The sequence below is a fragment of the Mesoplodon bidens genome (assembly GCF_964165515.1).
Source record: "Mesoplodon bidens genome assembly, chromosome: 16".
Classification (NCBI taxonomy): Eukaryota; Metazoa; Chordata; class Mammalia; order Artiodactyla; family Ziphiidae; genus Mesoplodon; species Mesoplodon bidens.
Genome location: NC_138173.1, coordinates 42,481,151 through 42,505,334, shown reverse-complemented (window position 1 = coordinate 42,505,334; position 24,184 = coordinate 42,481,151). Strand labels below are relative to the sequence as shown.

Sequence of the window (24,184 nt, the reverse complement as noted above, 5' to 3'; positions counted from 1 at the left end):
ATGGAAGTGTGGCTCTTTTGATAGTGCTTAATATGAAGTAAAGAAAGAGATCCTCAAAGTTAAGAACGTGCAAGGCTGGGTGGTAAAATGTTTAGCAATATGGATCCTAAAAATAAAAGACAAAATGATAAATAGCCTAAGACAGTGGGAAAATGTTATATAGTTAGAAGCCCCAGATTCAAGTTCAAAGTCTGACTTGTCCTGAGCCTCTATTTCCTCCTCTGTACGACAAAATAACATTTGCTGTGCTGAACAGTCTTGTTTTATAAACAAATAAAACAATTTATATGAAAGTGATTTTTAAATTGTAAAATACTGTTTTTATAACAAGTTTTACTAATACTGCTAATATTTCTTTCAGTCAATTAATACTTAATTCCCATTAATAAAGCTGTCCATTCCCTCACATTCTGAAATCAGAGCCAGAGAACTCTGCCTCTTTATCCTAATTGAGCTTCTCTCAAAACTCACTTCCTAATATAATATCTACAACATTTTCTGGTCCCCACTTTTATAATATCCCCCTTCAATTTGGGAGCATATGCACAAAGGCAGTTGTCTTCCACACATCATGCCATGATAATCAGAAGCCAATCAGAATGATCACCAAACTCCTCTAAAATACACAATTTGCCTCAAATCAGTCAGCCAATCACTTACTACTCCACATTCCAAAACCTCTCATTCAAATTCTATAAACAAATGGGAAAAGCTCATTAACAACCTCATCTGGATGGTCTGTCTCTAAAAAAGACAGCAGGGATTAATTGTGCTTTCCTTTCCTTGTTCATCTAGAAGAGTTCAACTACCCAGCATCTTTTTTTTTTTAAGGCAAATATCAATAAAGACTCGTGTTCTTTGCCATTTCCCTTAGGTGCTCCAGCCTCAAAAACCAAAGAAAAGCAAATGCAATCATCACTTACTTGCTCATACATTCACTAAATATTTGTTGATATCCTACTATATATGGGATATTGTTCTAGACACTAGGAACACAGCAGTGACCAAAAAAGACAAAAATTCCAGCCATAATGAAGCATTAAATTCTAATAGCAGGGAAAAATAAAACCCAACAAATCAGTAACATGTATAGTATGGCAGGGTGTGATAAGTACTAAGAAAAACTTTAGAATAGTGGGTAAATAAAATGTGTGTGTGTGTGTGTGTGTATGCACATATATGCAAACAAGAGAGAAAAAATCTTTTATATACAGTGACCAGGAAACAACTTGCTGAAAGCGTGATATTTCAGTAAAATCTTAAAGAATTGTTAATAAATTATTTCTTCATTTAAAATTTATTTATAGTTTATTCATACCATCAGTCACATATACATACACAGACACACACCCCTCCAATTTTAAATCTTATTACAGGAACATAAAATTAGTCAATATTACTTTAAAACTGGCTTTGAAAAATAATACTTATGCACTCCCTCATAACCATTCCATAAACACCTAAGCCATGAATGTGGGTGGCAGTTCCCAAGATGGATGGAAAATTTAAATTTAAAAATACCCTAAATAAAGTATGTGAATGTAGTTTAAGTGAAAACACATTACATTTTAGGATTAAAACACACCCAAAGGAATATTTTCAAAGCACCAAATGCATGATCACATTAAAATTTTACATGCAAATCCATAAGCATATCACTAAATATAACACTAAAGTTGAAGATTAGGTGAATTTCCTTAACAGTAAGAAAAAAACTTTTTCCTAGAAATATCGTAGGTATAATTTTTTTTTATAGTAGTTTACTTTTAGACCCATGCTATAAAGGTTCAAAATGCAAATATATATTTGAGACCCTAGATATGCATTTAAATTACAAAGAATAATACAAATATTGTTATGAGAAAGATCAGATTATTATTTAAACATGCTTGACTCAGTTCATTCTAATTTTGTATATAACAAAACAAAAAATGAAGAATCCCTGTCCAATTTAAGAATATGCAGTAGATTCTAATAAGCTTAGTCCCTTCTTAGGTATCAAAATTCTAACCAGATGGTCTGGTCATTCTAATAACATTTTAATGATCTTATGATTTGAAAACAAAACCTACTGAAAACTGCTATTTGGAGAATTCTATAACGGAGTTTCGCAAACGGCATATTTAAAGAATATAATTAAATAGGCATTAAAAAAAGCATGATGTTGGGACTTCCCTGGTGGTCCAGTGGTAAAGAATCCGCCTTCCAATGCAGGTGAGGCAGGTTCGATACCTGGTCAGGGAACTAAGATGCCACATGCTACGGGGAAAGTAAGTCCATGCACCACAACAGCTGAGCTCACGCGCCTCAACGAGTGAGAGAGCCCACATGCCCTGGAGCCAGCACACAACAACCAGAAGAAGCCCCGTGCTGCCAACTAGAGAGAAGCCCACATGCCGCAACTAAGACCCGACTCAGTCAATAAATAAATAAATAAATAAATAAATAAATAAATAAATAAATAAATAAATAAATTGGGGGGGCGGGGAAAGCATGATGTTTATTTAGCCACCAATCCCTTCTCCCTAAAACCAGGGTAAGCAAACCACATAGGCTAAATCTCGCCCACCTCCTGCTTTGTGAATAAAGTTTTACTGGAACACAGTCACACCCATTCATTTACATATTAGGTATGACTATTTTTGTGTGCTGTAATAGCAGAACTGAACAGCTGAGACAGAGCCTATGGCCCACAAAGCCTAAAAGGTTAGTTATCTGGCCTTTAGTAAAATGTTTACCAACCCCTACTTTAAAGGACTGGTAAAATCTTCTACCCATAGGCACAGTCTTACTTGGGTACTGGCCTCATCCTCACAATTTTTTCCTTAGGAACCACACCCATCCTCATCAAGTTGAAAATGTCTTTTTGAGGAGTACTGTCTTTAAAGGCAAGCTGACTCAGGGGTTCTCAGACTCACCTTTCAAATACTAATTTCTAGTTTCTAGTATGGATGCCATTCAGCTGCAAATGCTACTATAACAAATTCTGCTTTCAAATGGTTTTGCATCCATGCATATGTACACTGCTTCGAATATTCACCTCCATATAGTCTCTGTGTAGTTAATTACAAATCTTTTCATGGTTTCTACTTTGAACTTAGTGCAGTCACGCTTAACATATTTTCTATAAGCTACAGTTCTAGTCATATAATGTTAACTGAGCTCTACTCTTAGGCAGCTATTGGAAACCACCTCACTGGCCAATTAATTCTAAAGAAAAAATTCAGACTCCTGACCCTTTTAAGAAATCTGTATATAGCTAACTTATTTCTAGCATCATGGTCTTGGCTTTAACAACTACATACTAACTGAACTCATGGCTGACATCAGGCTCTACTTACTATACCTTTTTATCCCCAGTCTTCATTGATAGTTCCAGTATCTCCTCTCAACATGAGAGGTGTGGATCTGCTATTATGGTGTGAATAAAATGAAATAGATTCTAGGCAAAGTGCTTCTAGAAAAAAATTTAACTCTAAGAAATAAGAGCTTGACTTCTGAGTTTTTTCCTTTATTACAACATCAATATCTTTTCCTTTTTGTAAAAGCACAGAAGGCCCAAACACCTAATTTTACCATGGCAAACTATGGGTCACAAAGTGCTACTATCCCAAGAAAAATATTTTCCCTTTGTAATGTTTTAAATTCCTTTTACTCCTTTCTATGTATTACATATTTAAAAACTCAGTTGGGTTCAGTAGTAGTAGTAGTTGAATCTGAGATTAACTGTTATACATACAACTGAATTATCTCAATAAAATAGAGCAAAATCATTGTTGTTTGTAAACACGTCATTTATCAAAAATGATACAAAATACTTCATTTGAATTTTCAAAGAGCATAACTGCAAAGTGTCTCCCAACGGACACAAATGAAAAAGAGAGCAAGAAAGAAATGGAGGGAGGGAGGGAAGGAGGGAGGGAGGAAGTGAAGGAAAGGAGAGAAGGAAAAAAGTCCAATTTTAAAAGTCTTGCTGGAAAAGAAAATGCAAATAAGTGAATAACGATGTACTTACCGGAACTGTGGCAGTAGTCCATACACTGTGGAACTAGGGCTGTGAAGGCTACTAAATCTGGAGCTAAGAGAGATTCTGGCTTTCTACTCTCATTGAGCCACTTGCTGCTATGAAGGTCTTTAGTGTCAGAAGGACCCTGAAGCAATGGAATTAACTTCTCTTTTCCACTCTCACCTGAACAGAAATATTTATGAAAAAGGAAGTCTTATCAAATAAAACATAGGAGTACCCCGAAGATGTTTGATCTTAAAGTATACTAACATCATAATATAAAATTTCAGTTTATACTTGGTAATTGTAGCAGAACATTTAGTTATACTCTAAAAAGTATGACTGATAAAATTAAAAGCACTTTTAACTCTTAAAAGGTTGTTTTAATATTTAGCTAATGAATGTAGAACATGTTCAGAAAAGCTTATAAAACAACATGAACACACTGTATTCTAAATATTCAATGGAATCTGTACCTATTTAATCTTATCTAGACATTTAATCCACACTGGAAAAAATTAAATAACAAACAGTTTAAGGAAAATATTATGAAATAAAATATTGGAAGGAAGGCGAAATCAATTACAACATTCACTTGAAAAACAGCTGGGTTTTCTGTTTAATTTCATTATACTAACAACATTTTAATTTAATTTTTAAGTGTCATATACATCTATACCTCTTATCCCCCCCAAAAGTGTAAGAATAAACTTTCCTTTAATTTTTCCTCCCTCATAACCATTCTTAAAACTATGCAAAGATTTTTTCCTTAAATAAAAATTAACCTATTAATGTCAAGAAGTATCATCCTGGCACAATTAACATTTTTTTTCAAGTAAAAATAAAAAAATTTAAAACCTCTGATTCATAGGAACAATGAGTAAATTCTTGTTTCAGTAACGCTCCTTGTAAAACGCACGGCCAATTCTCCTACACAGGCAATAAAGTTTTACACGGTCCAGCTGCACATACCTGGGGCTTTGGCACAAATTTTTATTGATCCCATGGTCCCAGAGGCACATTTGACCAATGATGTGCTGCAGTACTTCAATTCAACATTCTGGATTGAGCCCTCAAGAGTTGGCAGGGGATTCTTAGATTTCACACCTAATAAAAGAAAACTGCAAATGTACTAGCCGATTGAATTTAAATAATTTTTATATTCCTTCACCAAGGCATTTAGACTTAATTATACTTTAATTATCTACCTCAGATGTTCTTACAGTATTTGTGTTAGGCTTCACAATTTAGTGTTTAGGAGTTTAAAAGATGCAATTTTAAAATAAATGGGCTGAACTTGCACAATTATACTTATGCAAATTTGAAACAAATATTTGTTTAAAAATCAGGAGACTAAAAAATCATATTTGGTTTTAGAATATAGAGTAAGATTTTCAATTTGATACAAATTTAACTTACAAATTGAGTTTCATTTAGGCAGAGACATTTAATTTAAGCATGAAACGTCTGCGTAAACAGCCTCCTCAAAATATCTTGGTCAGGTGGGGTGAAGAGAGAGAAACAAGATAGCTCAGAACAGCTCCTAAGTTAAAATACAATAGCTTATAAGCAAAACTGACATCCCATGTGTAGCTAAAAGAAACTAAAGGGATTCTATATCAATTAACAAAAAAAGTGGATATTAACATCTCTACTATATGCTACTTGCTGGAGAACATAAAAGCACAGAAGGGAACAATTACTATGACATAAATGGTAGGGAAAACTTAATTCAAAAAGGAGAGACTCATTTTGGCCCTGAAGGGTAGGTGAGAATTAAAAAGGCAGAGAAACCTTAAGAACATTACACTAACATTATTGCAAACCACTAAAATAATGATAATGATGATGAACTCTAATCAACTAACATTTACTGGAGGACTTACTATATGTTATACACACATCTCATTCAATCCTCACAACAGGGCTGTGATAAAGATGTTATTGTTATCCTCATTTTTACAAACTGGGATATAACAGCTTAGAGGAGTTAAGTAATTTTTGCTCAGTCCTACAGCAGAGAGAAAGAGCTGAGGTGTTTTACACAATTTGATCCTATCACAGAAAACTTCATCACTCATTTCACCTATATTCATGAAGAGTGGCCTTCTTTTCCCCTTCCACATTCCAATCAAATATATATTATCCTTCATATTTGAAACTCCTTTAAGGAGAACTAAGTATGAATAATTAAGAAAATCATGAACTTTTTATGACAGATATATTAAACATTACTCTAAAATCTTTGATCTCAAACTCTGGTGCATTCAAGAAGCCCCATAGTCCTCCAAGAGTCTTCCTGAGATGTGGCCCAGGAACCTGCAGTTTAACTAACACACTACATGGTTTGCCAGTAGTTAAAGAACATCATCTTGAGAAATACCTTCTCACATAGTAATCTTTACTTCAGAAGGACCTATAAATTTACTGATTCTTATTTGACTCTTATGTAAACATGTATCAATTGGTTGCTATTCCCCAATATTCACCACCTGTGTTATTTCCATTTGCAGTGGTACCTATTATCCTCAAAGCAGGAGTCTAAACGCTGTGTATTTATACATTTTTCTATGATTTTATCAGTTTTTAACAAATTCTCAAAATCTATGCCTCAAAAAACTTAAGAAGCAGTATTTCAGAAAGTTAAATGATGCCAACAATACAAAATAAACATAGCAGTAGTAGTAATAACAGTTGTAGCAGTACTACTAGTTATAGCACCTAACACTCAATGACTAAGTGCCATGCACTATGCCCAGTTTGTTATTTTTATTCATCTCAAAAGAAAAAAAAAAAAGGTAGCTATTACTATTCCACTTTACATTCAGGAAAACCAAGGTTTAGAGAAATAAGGATTTTGCCCAGGCTGAAGTCAGAAAGTGGGCAGGCATGGTTCACTTTTCTCTTTATAAGAAAAGAAGCTGAGTTACCCTGCATATTTAACATCTACTGTGGATACAGAAGTTATAATCAGTGGATAATTTAAGCTGCTCCAATCATTATGCTAAGTGATGAGAGGGATACAAAATGGAATAATACCCTCCTCCAACTCTCAAGCCCCCAGAGTCAGACTCTCATTCTATGCCAATTTTTTGAAAAAACGTAAAGAATCTAGATAGTGATGAGCAGACAAGAGCTAATCAAAGAGTCTCTCAAGGGTTACTGATGGTGTTAAGAACCAAAAGAATTGAATTAGTTCTGGTAGATGCAAAAATAAACAAATATGAATAGACAAAAATGGCCTTTTAAAAAATTATTTTACAAGCTGCCTCTGTTACAGTTTACACCAAGTTTAGGACTCTACCTTGAATCTCAAATGATATGTCTTTGTTAATATCTAATGCATGTCATATATAGACTCTTATCAGAAGAAGTTGCTGGAAACCTCTTCTGATAAGAATCACTTATACATATACAAAGCATCTTAGTTTACACTAATACTATCAAGAAATTATTTCACTTTTTATGATCATTACGTCTCAGATTTTTTAAAAAATATTTATTTATTTGTTTATTTGGCTGCATTGCATCTTAGTTGTGGCATGCAGGATCTAGTTCCCTGACTAGGTATCAAACTGGGGCCCCCCTGCATTGGGAGTGAGGAGTCTTAGCCACTAGACTGCCAGGGAAGTCCCTCTCAGATATTTTTAAACTTGTTTTAGTAACTAAAACATACTGCATACTTTCTCTTTAAGAAAACTTTTTCAAAAACTAATTTGTTTTTAATGGCTCAAGCTCAGATTTTTTAAAAGATAATTATAGTCATCTTTTGATAGACTACAACAATGGAGAAAAAGTGCTAGTAAAAAATAACCTCAGTAACGTAAATTATGGACTTTGGGTGATGATTATGATGTGTCAATGTAGGTCCATCATTCGTAACAAATGTGCCACTCTGGTAGGGGATGTCGATACTGGGAGAAGCTGTGCAGACCAAGAAGGAGGCAGAAAGTATATGGAAAACCTCATACCTTCCTCTCAGTTTTGCTGTGAACCTAAAATTACTCTAAAGAAGAAAAATTATTAATAAAAAATAATTTTAAAATAAACTTGGTTTATTTGCACTCTACCATCAAACCAAAATTTGTAAAACACCCCAAACATAAGCACTAGGGAGGTAGAACGGAGCAGAGTATTGGCATTGCACAACTCAGGGCACCATTCACATTTTTTTCTGTCTACGTGAATGCAGCTTCCTGAAACTGTGAAAGGAAATCTCCTGTTGGGAATGCAACATGGTGAAACAAAAAGACCAAAAGCTCTGAAACGGAAAAAGCAAGGCTTCAGATATAGGTAGCATTACATATCTAGTAGTTACGTGGCTTAAGGCAAGCCACTATTACTGTTCCATGTGGAAGCCAAAATACTACAGTTATTGTTCAAGGTATTTAACTCTGAGAAATCTGCTGAACTTTATACAGAACTTAATTTAGGGAAGAGATGCAAAATTTTGATAAGATGCATAGTCAGCTGACATGAGTCAATAGGACAATCACAAAGACAGTGACAATATCTTACATTTGAAATAATGACTTTACAAAGCATTACAAAGCAATCTCGTGGATTCACTCAAATATTGCTGTAATATTCTACTAGAGGAAGGGAAGAGGGACTCCCTAAGGCACTGCAATTGAAATACAACTTTACATGGTATACACTTTCAATGGAAGAATCTAAAAATAATAGTGAATTTTTGTAATACAATTTAATATTAAAAAATGCACTGTTACTTTTTCCCCTTAGAGTATTTTTCTGAAAAATATTAACTCTGAACACACATTCTTAGTCTTGTGGTGCACCCTTAGCTCAGATTCTTTTTACACTGCCTTTCTTGCCCAACATAATTCTCCTGGCCTCACAGACAAGTTAAACCCCCCAAGTTCAGTAATCAACTTATGATCACTCTTATAATTATCATCTATAAATCAGAAGATGAAATAATGAGAATGACCTGTATATCTGTGTGGAAGTAAAAGATTAAGGAGTCAAGCCATATGTAAGTTTAGATCTCTTTCCTCCTTAATTTTTACGGGCCTAAACCAACAAAGAAATGAAAATGAAAAGATAAGCGCTATATGTGCAACTCTCAAAGAGGCAAGAACTGTCATCAAAATTTCAGAAGATGGATGCTGATGAACAAGTAACAACAAGATGACTTAGAGAAAATTGCCCGTGGGTTATTAAACTAAGAAGCAAGTTGATCTGCAATAAGCCCTGGAAAGATAAGAATTAAAGAAGCCAGGCAGTTCAGAGGGCAGGAATGCAGATGAGGCTAAAAAGATGAGCAGTGACTGAAAGTCTATCTAATAACCACACATCCTTTGTTTTAATTCGTGAAGCCACGCAACTAACCCACACTCATCCTGGCAAAAGACTGAAGGGTTCACGCTGGAGAGGTTGAACCAGAAGGACTTTGAACTAAGGGATAATACCAAGGAAAAGGCTGCATGCTAAAAACGGGAGATTGTCTAAAAATCTATATAAAATAGATGTACTGAATAATGAAATCTCCTTTTCTTTTACTCTCTAGGGACGCTGAATGCCAGAGTTACAACCTGCAGGAAAGAAGTGGAAGGTTTTCTATCTGTGAAAACTGGCCAGTCCAAGAAAAAGGAACCAGAGATACTGATAACTGATTATCCCCAAACAACAACAACAAAAATGAGTAAGTGTCCAATTCCCCTACAATAACACCAGCCATTCAATAAGCTCCAACCTCACATACAGGTTCCCAATTAGTTATTTAGTATTTTATTCTACAATATGAGGGCTCATCAGAAACTAGGTATAAATCACTAACATGAAAAGTAGAGATAAACAACAAACACAGAAAAGGAACTTGGGGTAAAACGACAATGCTGGGGGAAAACTTAGGTAATAATAATTATATTATTGTATTATACTTACTACTACTATTACTACTACTACTGCTGCTCTACTGCTGCTGCTGCTATCCTTGGAGGGAGTACAGAAGACACTAGAACAAGAATAGCATGTTTAGCTGAACTTTTCAAAGAACAAAATAGAGCCATGAGAAATTAAAAACATGATGTTAATTCTCCTTAATATAAAAATAAGAAAATAAAGGCGAGGAAATCTACCACATAAATTAAAACAAAAAATCCAAAGAGATTGCAAATGGGCCAAATGACCAAAAAATGAAAGGATCAGCATAAACAATCAAATATCTGAAAAACAAAACTTCTAGGAAGAACTATTAAAACAAAATGGAGAAAATAATCAAAGAAATAATTCAACAAGCTTTCCCCAAATGAAGTACATGAGTTCAAATTAACAGGGTACACCATGTATCCAGTGCAACAAATGAAAAAACAAATATCAGGGGTAAAGAGAGAAGCTCCTAAAAGTTTCTGAGATAGAAAACAAACAGATACATAAAAACAGAAAAATGTTAATACATAAACATACAATTAGAATGGCATCAAACTTCTCAACAGCAACACTGGAAACAAGAAGACAACAAAGCAATGCTTTTAAAGCATTCTACAGAAAAATCATTCCCAAACTACAAATCTACATATACACCCAAACTACCTTCACATATGAAGGCAGAATAAAGATTCACTCAAACATGCCATATCTGAAAGAAGTTTACTTCCTTTGCTAGAAAGACAGTTACAGAACTGTGCTCCACCAAAAAGAGGAATAAATCAGGAAAGAATAATATATGTGATCCAAGAAACAGGGGATCCAATATAAGAGAAAAGGGAATTCCCAGGACAATGATAAAAGGAAACTTCAAGACATCTGTAGCAGGTTCAGAAGGAAATAGAGATTGAAACAGGAGGAAAGTACACTAAAAGAATAATGACTACAAAAATTAAAACTAGGGACTTCCCTGGTGGTCCACTGGGTAAGACTCCACGCTCCCAAGGCAGAGGCCTGGGTTTAATCCCTAGGGAACTAGATCCCACATGCATGCCGCAACTAAGAGTCCACATGCCGCAACTAAAGATCCTGCATGCTGCAACTAAGACCTGGCACTGCCTAAATAAATAAATAAATAAATAAATAAGGTATAAAATACTTTAAAAATTAAAACTAATTATCTAATGCATCTGAACATATTGAGAGAAGACATGCTTCTCTAAGAATTTGGAGGAATTAATATTAAGTACATGGAACACTAATGAAACAAAAAAAGGCAGTTATTAACTCCAAGGATAAAAGTTGCATAAGAAAAAACATTTAAAGGTAGTGTACTATAATTCATACATACACGGTCATAATATATTAATACTGAATATATATTTAAGCAAAAGCTGTGATATAATTAGATGACTTAGGAGAAAAGAAGAATAGAAATACAGACAGCGAGTATTGGCCATAACAGCTAAATCTTGGTAGGCGAAATAATGCCATCCCGCCCTCACTCAAGATGCCCATATCCTAATCCCAGGATCTGGGAATATGTTATCTTAACATGGCAAAGGACTATTAAGGCACAAACAGAATTAAGGTTGCTAATAAGCTGATTTGAAATGCGAAGATTATCCCATACTATCCAGGTAGAACCAATGTAATCATCAGGGTTCTTAAAAATGAAAGAGGAAGGCAGAAGAAGAGAGTCAGAGAAAGACATGTCATGACAGAAGCACTACAACAGAAATGCAATCTTCTGGCTTTGAAGATGAAGGATGAGGGCCACAGACCAAGGAATGCTGGTGGCCTACAGAAGGTGGAAAAAGCAAGGAAACAGATTCTCTTCTAGAGGCTTCAAGAGGAACAAAGCCCTGCTGACACCTTGATTTTAGTGAGACTCATTTTAGACTTTAAACTACAGAACTGTAATAAAATGAACTTATGTTGTTTTAAGTCATTAAGGTTGTTGTAGTAGAAAGTATGTTTACAATATCTAAACATGAAAGATAAGAAAATTTCAATATAAGCATTTTATTTAGAAATTTAGAGGTAAATATCTAAGAATGAGCCGAAAATGACTGCCCCTAAAACACCAGTGAAGATTATAAGGGCCCACAGAACTGACCTTTTTGTTACAAGCCTTACAAAACTATAATTTAATAAAATAAAACAAAAGGTCATTCAGGACATTCAAGCAGCCAGGACTCATTCTAGATACACAAAAATAATAAAATCATATGATAGTGAACCAATAGTAAAGGTTTCCGTAGAGGGAAGAGGTAAATTCTTTTAAAATACGCATTGAAAGAGTAGAGTTATTAGGGAACGTTATACAAGATAGCAATAGCAAGGAGCTTCTAAATGGTTGGTACTGCAGTAAAACCAAAGCATTATCATTTCAGGGGAAGAATATAAGGAGAAAGCAAAAGGAGAGGAAGATTTATCACATGAGAAGAAGGCGGAAGTCGTAACAAGAGCAGCTGGGCAGGCAAGAACAAATAGGTGGACCAAGAAAGCTGGTTAGTTCCGAGGCTCAATAGGTGACAAAGACTGCAAATGACCTCCTGTGATAAGACATGCAAACAGGAGACAGCAAACTTTCAAAGGTAGTGGTTGTTTTCTTATTGTTGCTGATGATAATGATTTTATTGTTTTTAACATGGAAAAGCAGCTGAAGTGACAGCCTAGGGCTAAACCAAAATATTTGGGTAAAAATCACCTAATACTTTGAACAGAATATAAAATATAACCATTGAACTATAACCAATTAAATGATAGAAAACAAAAAGTAATCTCAAAAGTATAGCTCACAATGATAATTAGGTGATAGAATTGAACTATCACAAGGAACATATTCACAAGGAACAAAACACAAAGTCTTCTATAGCAAGAGCTTACTTTTCACTGTCCCACCCTCACCGCAATCCCTGTCCATTCTGCTGTAGTTTCCAGCAAAAAGAGAGTCAACAGGCATTTACTAAGTATCTACAAATCTGGTTCTCTGTCTTTTTTTAACATCAACAATGGCAAATAAACATTTGACAAGTAAAGACTCTGCTTCATACTGACAGAATGATGAAAAAGGTGCCCTAATTTAAAACAATATATTCTGCCACCTAGTTTATGACATAACTCTTAATGTAAATATTAACAAAATAAAGTCTGCTTCTAACTCTAAAATTCCATGAATCAGAATCTCGATCCTACATGTCGTTGCCATATAGCCACGTACATTCCTCGAAAACTAATCTGCAGTATCAATAAGAATTAACCTGCTCTTCTTCAAGATTACTTAACTTTGTGCTATGATTACAGGTGAGGGAATTTAGACAGTTCTGGCTATAAGGAACTAGAAAAATAAATCTTTTCATGTGGAAGGGGGCGGAGCCTGGTTAGAATACTGAAGAACTTACAACTTCTGGGCATAGTCTAACAAGAAGACTTCAGTAACTCATTTAGACTTCATGGGCTTAAAAGAAGAGAATTCCAGATAGCTTACCAAAGTACCTCAATTATAACAGATGGTCAAGAACAAAGAATTTTCTTTATCCTTGACGTCTTCACTACCAAGTGTGGAAACTAAAAAACTAACATTAATGTTGGCAGATCATATCATTAATTTCTTTTCCCTTAGGCTGCTTTTAAAGATTTATGCTTGTCCTTAGCACACTGGGGTTTCACCACAACGTATCTACTTAGAAATTTAGGTTTATTTTTCCTGTTCGGGATTTATGATTCTTAAATCTGAAGATTCACATCTTGCATCAATTTTGTGGGGTAAAAAAAGGGAAGTCTCTAAATAGTGCCTCTCTCCTAGTTTCTCTTTCTGAGAGTCTTACTAGACCTATACTGAATCCTCTCATTCTAGTGACCAGATCTATTGACTGGTATTTCACATTTTCGTCTCTGTTTTCAGTGCTGCATTCTGGATTATTTCTTTATATCCACCTTTAGGTTCACAAATAGTGTCTGTAGCTATGTCTAATCTGTATCATTCATTCAGTGACTTCTGACCTTCCTTTTTTTAAATTCTCTAGTCCTTATTGAGAATATCTATGCCTCCCTCCTATTTTCAACTCCATCTTTTACTTCTTTAATAACTTTAAACTTAGTAATTTTATACTCTTTTTCCAGTTATTATATTACTGAAATTCTAGGAGTCTATATTGGCCATTGGAGGTCTGTGCTCTTGGGGGATTATTTTCAAGTCCTTGGTAATTTGGGATTCTGGGCTTACATTTCAAAAGGCTTTCTTTTTTAAACACACTGCCAGAATTAAGGGTATTTGCCAAAGCAAATATTTGTGTTTACTATTAGATACCCAGAGATGTAACCAGTCCACCCAGGATCACATTTTAAGTTAACTTATTGGTTTGATAGTTCCTAGACCATGAAGAAATTAAAATCTGAGTGCTGACAGGACTGTGGTTACAAATTCTCAGGGAAAGCACCCTCCGTCTTCCCCATCAAGGCCAAAACAAAGAAGCTTCTTTGTTAAAACGAGAGTGGGGCAGATTTTTAAAACAGTCCATCTTTCCACTAGTCCTTAGAAGTTATGAGCTTAGGGAAATGGAAATCACGTCCCAATTCCTCCTTTCTTGTCCCCACCCTGTTCTGGTGATTAAAAGCCAAGCCCACTGGTAACTGAGGTTGCCACAGCCCATTAGAACAGTCAAAGCATGAATACCTGCTTCCTACTTTGGTTTTTCGTTTCCTCCTTGCTTGGGAACTTTTTTTTTTTCTTTCTTGCAGGTTCAGCAGTTCACTTAGAATTATATGTGTTATACATTATCCAGCATGGGTGTTCGTAAAGGAAAGGATTTCAGGTTAATTAGCATACCATGCTACCAGGCACAGAAGTCACATCACGCTATGCTATACGTTTCTTAAGTAAATATACCTCGTAATTGAATTTTTTCTCCCTAGGATTTCATCCATGATAGATGAGGAAGCAACAAGTATTTTTTGAGGTTAAACACTGCAGGTTATGCAGAGACATTAAACACATTATAAATCCCAAAATGTACTAGTTTAACTACTTTGTTTCCATAACTGTAAAGTGGGTATAATTCACCAGCTACCTTACAGAATAATCCTAAGCCCCGAAATGATAAGTGGACGGTGGTTACCAGAGCACCTGGCATGTAAGTGTTCAATAAATGTTAGCTAGTACATTCTCACTGTTACTATTACAACAAACAACACAAGCTTATCAGGGAAGTTCAGTTTATATACATTAAGGCGTAATAAGGCAGTTTACTAAATGATACACTAATCACTACACTTTATTCTAGTATAAACTCTGCCAGCAAATAACTCCTGACAAGCATTCTTTTACTATAAGAACTGTGAATGCATGCAACCAAGATTCATTCTTGCTACTTCAATCACTGACCTCCAAGGACAAAGTCAAAGGCCTACCACATATAACTCTGGATTGTCTCTCACTGTGAAGGGCAATCACCCTGACTTGAGGATGCAAGTTTTTGTCTGCATCACTTAAGGATGATCATCTACTAATGGTTCCTTATGCATACACTAACTTTTGACTCCCATGTCTCATTCATTCACTCACTGATTCATTATGTTTTTACTATACACTACTATATGCCAAGCAAAGTCTAGGGTTATAGGGGTAAACAAGACCAATTCAAGCTCTTCTCTCATGAAATCCACAATCTAGTTGAATGAATAAATAAATCCATGAATCAGTAAATGGTAAAGAATACAAAAGAAAATTCACCTAAGAGGAGATACAATAAAAAGATGTATGACAAAAGATCAATTTTGCTATAACAAAAGTGAGTTAAAGGGAAACTGGAAATGTAAGCAACAAACAACATTTAAAGTTGTTGAGGTTTTACTAAAATAACCATTCTCCTTCATTACCAGTTGCATTAAATATTCATGGAATGATGTGAGAGAACAATACATCTATACATTATTTTTTTTAAGTTTATAATCCATAACCAAGTAATTCAGTCCTGGTAATTTATCTCAAAGAAATAACTAAAAAGAAGGAAAAATGCTTTATAGCAATATTAATTAGCAGCAAAACTCAGAAAATACTTTAAATGTCAGAAGAGGAGAATGGTTAAGTGCACTGTAAAATATCAATATCTCATTATTAATAAAATCCTATGTTACTTGATGTTTATGTAAAAGTATACAAAATGTATCTATAAGAAATGTTAAATCAAACAACAATAGAACATCAGATGGTACATGCAATATGGTTACAACAATGAAAACTACACATGGAAAAATAATAGAAATTATACAGAAATTGGCATTAATGTAGAAATTTGAAATTTTATAAAACTTCATATATAATCTAAATATTGACTTACTAATAATTCTGGAAGCTTTAATACCATCATATAATAAGGTTTCACATTAAAGACTACAAACAAATAATACTCTATAACAATCATAGGTAGACTCCGAAGGCAACAACAAAATCCCCCTATTTCTGGCATATATATCCAAACTTATAAGTGAAAGGAAAGAAGATAAATATGGTTAATATGTAAATTTATAAATAACACTAAGCTTTCCAATAAATAACCCAAATACTATACAAATTAAATGGTAGAAGATCTCAGGAGTCTAAGAAATAATTTTTAAAATATGTGCAAGGAAAGAAAAAACAGAAATGATAATCCAATCTCTACATAAATTGAGCTCTAAATTATTCACGAATCAGTGCAGGTCACATCCCTACAGGACAAACATTACTACTGCCAAATTCAGAGTAAAATATCCTATCAGGTAGCTTAGGTATGGTTAAGCTAAGAAATAATAGCATCAACTCAAGGTCACATTCACCCTATTCTAACCAAAAAGAAACGTAATTAAGATTTTTAAAGACGCTTCTTCTTTGTTCATTACAGAAATAAACAAGTTCCACTTCCAGAAAGGCAAGGTAGATTTTTCCCTATTTCTCTTGCTAAGTACAACTAAAACCCCAATACTATATACAAAACAAAAATAAGAAGACTCTGAAAGGTGGAAAGAAGAAGGCAGATCAGTTAGGGATCTCAGGATCCAAAGAAAGACACAGTGGTAACGTGCATAGGCTTTGTTTTTGCCTCACATATTCCAGACTTGAAGCTGAAGAAGCCAGCAACCCAGAAAGGGCAACAGGTACAGACATAAAAAGTCCTAACAAAAGCCTATTCTCCCTAGCCAAAGGACCTGAATAAAAAGCATCCCAACAGCAAGACAAAAAACCCTTAGACAATAACTGCTCTACTCCAGGCAAATGCCACAGAAAAAACTGTGGTCCCAACTCCCACCAACATTAGTGAAGGTCAACTAGACTTCTACTTTCAACATGTTCTAACAAGGAAACCCAGTGCCCTAACTTGGGTAGTATAAAAGAAGGCTTAATAGGGAAACCTGGACGTCCAACCCAACCCAGCATTAAGAAGGCACCCCTCAACCTTCCAGAGTGGTGTCAAAGAAGGTCTAGTAGAGAGTCAGGATCTTCACCAACCTTCAGCAATAATGAGCCACCCTACCACCACCACCATGGTGTCAGTAGAGACTTCATGGTGAGCAGTAATGAGGCCTGGCAATCCAACCACTCCAAGCCAGGGAGTTACCACTGGAGGTCTAAATGAGAGCTAGAATTCCCAACTTGGGCCAGAAGTTACAGGGCCCCCCCAACACCGTTAGATACCAATGGAAGCCAAATGGAAAACCTGGACTTCTACCTCCACCGGGCAGTAGCAAGGGAGCATGTCCCCTTCCACAGTTGGAGCATTATCAGATGAAGCCATACAAAATAGACAGTTTAAATAAGATCTAGAGTCTCAGAAAACAATATCCAAATTTTCAGGTTCCATTCGAAAATCAACTGTCATACCAAAAACCAAGATCCCAAAGCGAATGAAAAAGACAATTAATATATGCCACTGAGATGACAGAGATGTTAGAACTACCTGACAAAGACTTTTAAAACACCATCATGAAAGTGTTTCTACGAGCAATTATAAGCATGCCTGAAACAAATGAAAATAATAATTTAGCAAAGGAAGGAAGGAAGCAGGCAGGCAGGCAGGCAGGAATGATGACAAAAAAGGATTCAAATTAGAAATTTTAGAATTGGGAAAATGCAATACAGAAATAAGAACTAAATGAATGGGTTCAACATCTGAACAGAGAAGATAAAAAAAGAATCACTAAACTGGCAGATAGCACAATAGAAATTATCTAATCTGAACTATACAGAAAATAGAAAGAAAAAAAAAAAAAGAACAGAATCTCAAGTACCTGTAGGACCATAACAAAGGATCTAACATTCAAGTCATCAGAGTCCCAGAAGGAAAGGAGAAAGGTAGGGCTGAAAAAAGTACATGAAGAAATAACTGCAAAAAACTTCTTGAATTCGGCAAAGATATAAACCTGAAAATTCAGAAGTTGAGTTAACCCCAGATTAATCAAAGAAATCAAAACACGTCATAGATAAACTTCTAAAACTAAAGACAGAAAAAATCTTAAAGGAGTAAAGGAGAAATGACACCTTACTCACAGAGGAAAAACAGTTCAAATGACAGCAGATCTTTTAAATTTGAAACCATAAAGTCTAGGAGGAAGTGGCACAACATTTTTCAACTGCTGAAAATATCCTTCAGGATTGAAGGGGAAAACCAGACATTCTCAAATGAAGGGAAACTAAGAAAATTTGTAACTAGTAGACCTTCCCTAAAAGAATAAAGTAAGTTCTCCAAACAAAAAGAATTAAAATAAGGAACTGTGGAATATTAGGAAAAAAGAAAGAATATAATAAGCAAAAATAGAATACACATAATAGACTTTTATTCTTTTATTGAGTTTTCTAAAGTATGTTTCATGTTGAAGCAAAATTCATACCTGATGTGGTTCTCAATATTTAAGACAACTATATTATAAACAGGAGAGGGTTAAGAAACAAAGATAAGTATGCTTCCTACACATCAGCTGAACTAGAAAAATGATGATACCAGTAGACTATAATAAGTTAGATATATGAAATATAAACCCAAAACAACCACTAAAAAAGTTTCACAACAAGATACACTCAAAATAACTACACATAAATCGAAATGGAATTCTAAATAATGTTCAAGTAACCGAAAGGCAGAAAAATAAAGACTCTAAAAACAGAGTGATCAAACAGAAAGCAAAACCTAAAAACTAAAATGGCAGACTTAAGGCCTAACCAACCAATAGCTACATTAAAGGTAAATGATCTAAATCTAGCAATTAAAAGACAAGATTGCAGACTGGATTAAATATGATCCAACCATATGCTATCTACAAAAAACTCACTTCGAAGATGAGGTAAGCAAGTTGAAAGCAAAAGAATAGAAAAAGGTAGATCATACAAATATTACTCAAAAGAAAGCAGAACATAGCGAGATACCACTTCACACAGTTAGATGGCTATTTAAAAAAGAGAGACAATAACAAGTATTGGCAAGGATGTGGAGAAATACTGACACTCATACATTGATGGTGGGAATGTAGAGTGGTGTAGCTGCTACGGAAAACAATTTGGTAATTCATCAAAAAGTTAAACAATGAGATAACGTATGATCCAGCAATTCCACTCCTAGGTAAATACACAAGAGAACTGAAAGATAACTGAAAACATATGTTCACACAAAAGCTTGCATGACGTTCCCATGACAGCATTGTTCTTAATAGTCAAAAAGTGGAAACAACTCAAATGTCCACCAACTGATAAATGGACAAACAAAATGTAGTACATTACAGAGTATTATTCAGCTATAAAAAGAAATGAAGTACTGATACATGCCGTGATATGGATGACCCTTGAAAACATAACTCTAAGTGAAATAAGTCACATAGAAAAGGTCACATATTGTATGATTCCACTCATAGGAAATACTGACATAGGTAAATCCATAAGGATACAAAAATCAGTAGTTGCCAGGGGTTGGAGTTAAGTGGAAATGGGGAGTTACTGCTAAAAGGATATGGGGTTTCTTTTTAGGTGATAAAATATGTTCTAAAACTAGACAGTGGTGTGATGGCTGCACAACTTTATGAATATAATAAAAACTTCTGAGTTGTATACTTTAAAATGGCTAAATGGTAAATGTTGTGTATGAATTAATGTGTGTGAATTTAATCTCAATGTTTAAAAAAAAAAAAAAGCAGGAATGCTTACATTAACCTCAGATAAAGTACACTTGAGAGAAAAAAAAAAAATTACCAGAGTAGATACTCCAAAAAGACACAGCAATGCTAAGTGTAAATGAAACTAACATAGCTGCAAAAACTGTAGGACATAGCTGATAAAAAGAGAAATAAACAAATCCACAATTCTAATTGGAGACTTCAACACCTCTCTTAACAACTGACAGAATAACTAGAAGAATATCAACAAAGATATAGAAGATGGCAAAAACACTACCAATCAATAAGCTCTTCATGATATGACAGAACAACAAAAGAAAAAACATTCTTTCCAAGTGCCTAAAGTAAGGTAGACCATGATATTCTGAGCCATAAATGAATCTCAACAAATTAAAAGAACTGAAGTCAACAGTTTCTGCTCTGACCACAACTGATTCAAATTAGAAATCAATAGGAAAAGAATAATAGGGAAATCTCCAATTACTTGGAAATTAAGCAGATCTAAATATTCCACAAGTCAAAGAGGAACACTCAAGAAAAATTAAAAACATACACTGAACTGTATGAAAATACAACATCAAAATTTGTGAAACACAACTAAAGCAGTTCAGAGAGGAAATTTTATAGCACTAAATGTACACACTGGAAAAAGTAAAAGTCTGAAGTCAATAATCTAGGTTCTCACCTCAGAAACATAGATAAGAAGAGAAAGATAAACCCAAAGCAATCAGAGGAAGGATATAATAAAGATAGCAGAAACCAATGAAGTTTATTTAATCTGTTTTTTTTAAATAATTTAAATTGAAAAACTTCAGCAAGGCTAACAAAGGGAAAAAAAAAAAAAAGAGAGGGACCATAAATTGCCAAATCAGGAATGAAACGGGATATCACTACAGACTGCAAACATCAAAAGGTTAATGAGAAAATAATACAAACAATTCTGCACACAGAATGTGACAACTTTGATGATATGGATCAATAAGTCAAGAAAACAACAAAAACATTCCCAAAAGGTAAATCCAGGGATAGATAGAAAGTTGCATCAAATCTTTGAAGAGGAATTGATATCCCTTCTAAACAATCTCTTCCAAAACTAAGAGTGAGAGAAAACACTTCCCATTGCATTGTATGAAGCTCGAATTACCCTGATTCCAAAACAAAGACATTGCAAAAAAAAGGAAAACTATACACAAATATTCCTCATTAATATACATGTGAAAATACTCAACAAAACATTAGACATGGAATTCAGCAATGAGTTTGTGGGTGCATATATATAAATTATACATAAATAATCATGACCAAGTGGGATTTATTCCAGGAATAGATGTTTAGTTCAGTATTGGAAGACCAATGTAATCCACCATATTAACAGGCTAAAGAAGAAAAAGCATAACAATATCTATTGATATAGAAAATGCATTTGACAAAATTCAACACCCACTCATGGTAAACACTTTCAGGGAAATAGGAAGAGAGAACTTCCTTAACATGAGAAAGAGGATCTACGAAATACCTAAAGCTACTTAATGGTGCAAAACTGAATGCTTTCACGCAAAGACTGGTACAAAGCCAAGGATGTCAGCTTTCATCGCTGTCATTCAGCATAATGCTGGAAGTTCTACCTAGAGCAATAAGACAAGAAGGAGAAATAAGAGGTACAGATGAGAAAGGAAAAAAGGTGGAAACAACCCACATGTCCTTCAACAGATAAATGGTTAAACAAACTGTGATAAATCCATACCATGGAATACGATGCATCAATAAAACTGAACTATTTATACACACAACTTAAACATCACATATTGGGCTTCCCTGGTGGCGCAGTGGTTGAGAATCTGCCTGCTAAAGCAGGGGACGTGGGTTCGAGCCCTGGTCTGGGAGGATCCCACATGCCGCGGAGCAACTAGGCCCATGAGCCACAACTACTGAGCCTGCGTGTCTGGAGCCTGTGCTCCGCAACAAGAGAGGCCGCGATAGTGAGAGGCCCGCGCACCACGATGAAGAGTGGCCCCCACTTGCCACAACTAACGAAAGCCCTCGCACAGCAACAAAGACCCAACACAGAAAATAATTAATTAATTAACTCCTACCCTCAACATCTTCTTAAAAAAAATTTATTAAAAAAAATCACATATTATATGATTCCTTTTACATGGTATGTCCAGAATAGGCAAATTCATAGAAACAGAAAGCAGATTAGAGGTTATCAGGGAATGAGGCAGAGGAGAGACTGGGGAGTGACTACTTAAAGGGTATAAGGTGTTTTTAGGGAGTGAAATGTTCACCACATTGTAAATACACTAAATATCATTGAATTTTACACTTTAAAATTGTTAATTGTATGTTATGTGAATTTTACCTCAATAATACAGAGAAAGAGAGGAGAGAAAAATCAATCCATCTACCTAGGGAGGGTTTAACAAGAAAACCCACTGGCTCACATATTTAAAACCTAAAAGAAATTTGAAAAATACCTATTTATTACCCTTTCTACCTCCCTTTTACTTCATGTTTATGAAAATTCATTTATGGAAGAATGTTCAGTGTTTAAACTATTAATAGGTGTTTTTTCTAAGAGTTGAAGGGAAGAGAAACACAGGCATGTGTAGGTGGAATCACTATAAATCTTTATGGACTAATTAATATACTTTTTAATCATTCATGATGTTCATCAATTTGTTGTAGAGCTATCCTAAAAAGAGTTATTTTACATTCCAAAGGTTTATCAAATTTTAATGCCTATAAAATACTCTATAGTTCTTGAAGAACAAATACTAAAAACTATAATGAAATATTACTTTAAGAAGTTCTTTGAAAATACTTTTAAATAAACACATGTATCTTTAAAAATCAGTTTCGTAAGCGGCATATCTTTATCATTAACTAGATAAAAAGAAAAACTAGAAAATTATTCCTGTGTCCCTCAAAGTAATTTTTCATAAGCAAGTCAGAGACAAATTTCGTATACTATATAATAGTTATACTGACAGGTTATTACACCAAAAGTATATTAACCTTCAATCCCTGACTCATTCAAGAAATGTTTGCAGGAATACTTTTAGCCTCTTTATCTGGTCAAAGAACTAGAAGCTAAGTGGTGTCTGTACAAACCAATCATTTCACCAGCAGTTTTATATTTCTTTAAAGCCTCATATAAAAAGCACCTGCCTAAAGTGAGTAATGGAGTTTTACATTCATTGCACTTAGGAACAGCGTATGTAACCTATTCCGTTTTCCTCCCTTGTGGAATATATTTCAGCTTATATTGCACAACACGTTACCAATGCATATAAAGACTCTCTGATCAGCCATTTGGACTGCAGTCAGCAACCTGCCTGAGTGCTTTATTTTTTTTTCCCTGCCCTAAATAACATACTCACTTAATTCAACAACTCAAATGAAAAAATCTTTTTAAGATGGTGATCTTACTTTCTTAATAAATATATAACATATGTATGTGAACTAACTGTATTTGAAATACAAATGGTGAGACACGATTCTTGAACAAGGTTTGCGCAGTAATAGTTGAAAACTAGTTGAATACATCAATCCAGGGGAAAAAAACAGAAGGCTATATGCCATGTCTTCAGGTCTGTTTTTTCTCTTGAGCAACGTACAATTAAAAACTTTCTGTAACCACACTAAAAAGCTAACTTAATTTTGACACATTAAAGGCCTGGAAGTAAGGCTAAACAATTATTATAATTGAATCTCCCGCATATCTGCCAGACCCCGAAATATTTTCAAGACATACATAACCCAGTCATTGCCAAAATTTGCTGAATATGAATGAAGGCAAATTTTTAAAACAGTAACAATGATGAAAATGTCATATGCTATTTTATAGCTGAGAAAGATCTAAAATTCAAGTACAACTGATAAAAAGAGTAATGAAGACTGAAGGGAATTACAGAAATGAAAAAAATAGAGGAGATTTGCCATAATTGTAAGATTATGACTTGGTAATATTGTAAACTACTCTATTTTAACATATTGTAATATTACAGATGAATAAGTAAAAAATAAAGAAAGAATTGAAAGTGTGCAAGGCAAAAGCTCCTCGCTGCCCCTTGCTGGTACCCTCATGCAATAACCTAAGGCCAATAGCTAGCATCAATTAATGAACATTTACTTAGACCCAAC

General features: G+C 34.5%; 1 protein-coding gene across 10 annotated transcripts in view; it reads right to left on the bottom strand.

The window, feature by feature from the left end:
- The window catches only part of VPS13B (vacuolar protein sorting 13 homolog B), an 805,800-nt gene that overhangs the window by 576,835 nt on the left and 204,781 nt on the right, over nt 1-24,184 (bottom strand). For all 10 annotated transcript variants that reach the window (XM_081258369.1, XM_081258366.1, XM_081258373.1 and 7 more), the window contains 2 exons: nt 4,979-5,113; nt 4,016-4,189 (listed from right to left, as the gene is read on the bottom strand). In XM_081258369.1, the coding sequence (XP_081114495.1) occupies nt 4,016-4,189; nt 4,979-5,113 (309 nt within the window). The remainder of the gene's footprint in view (nt 1-4,015; nt 4,190-4,978; nt 5,114-24,184) is intronic.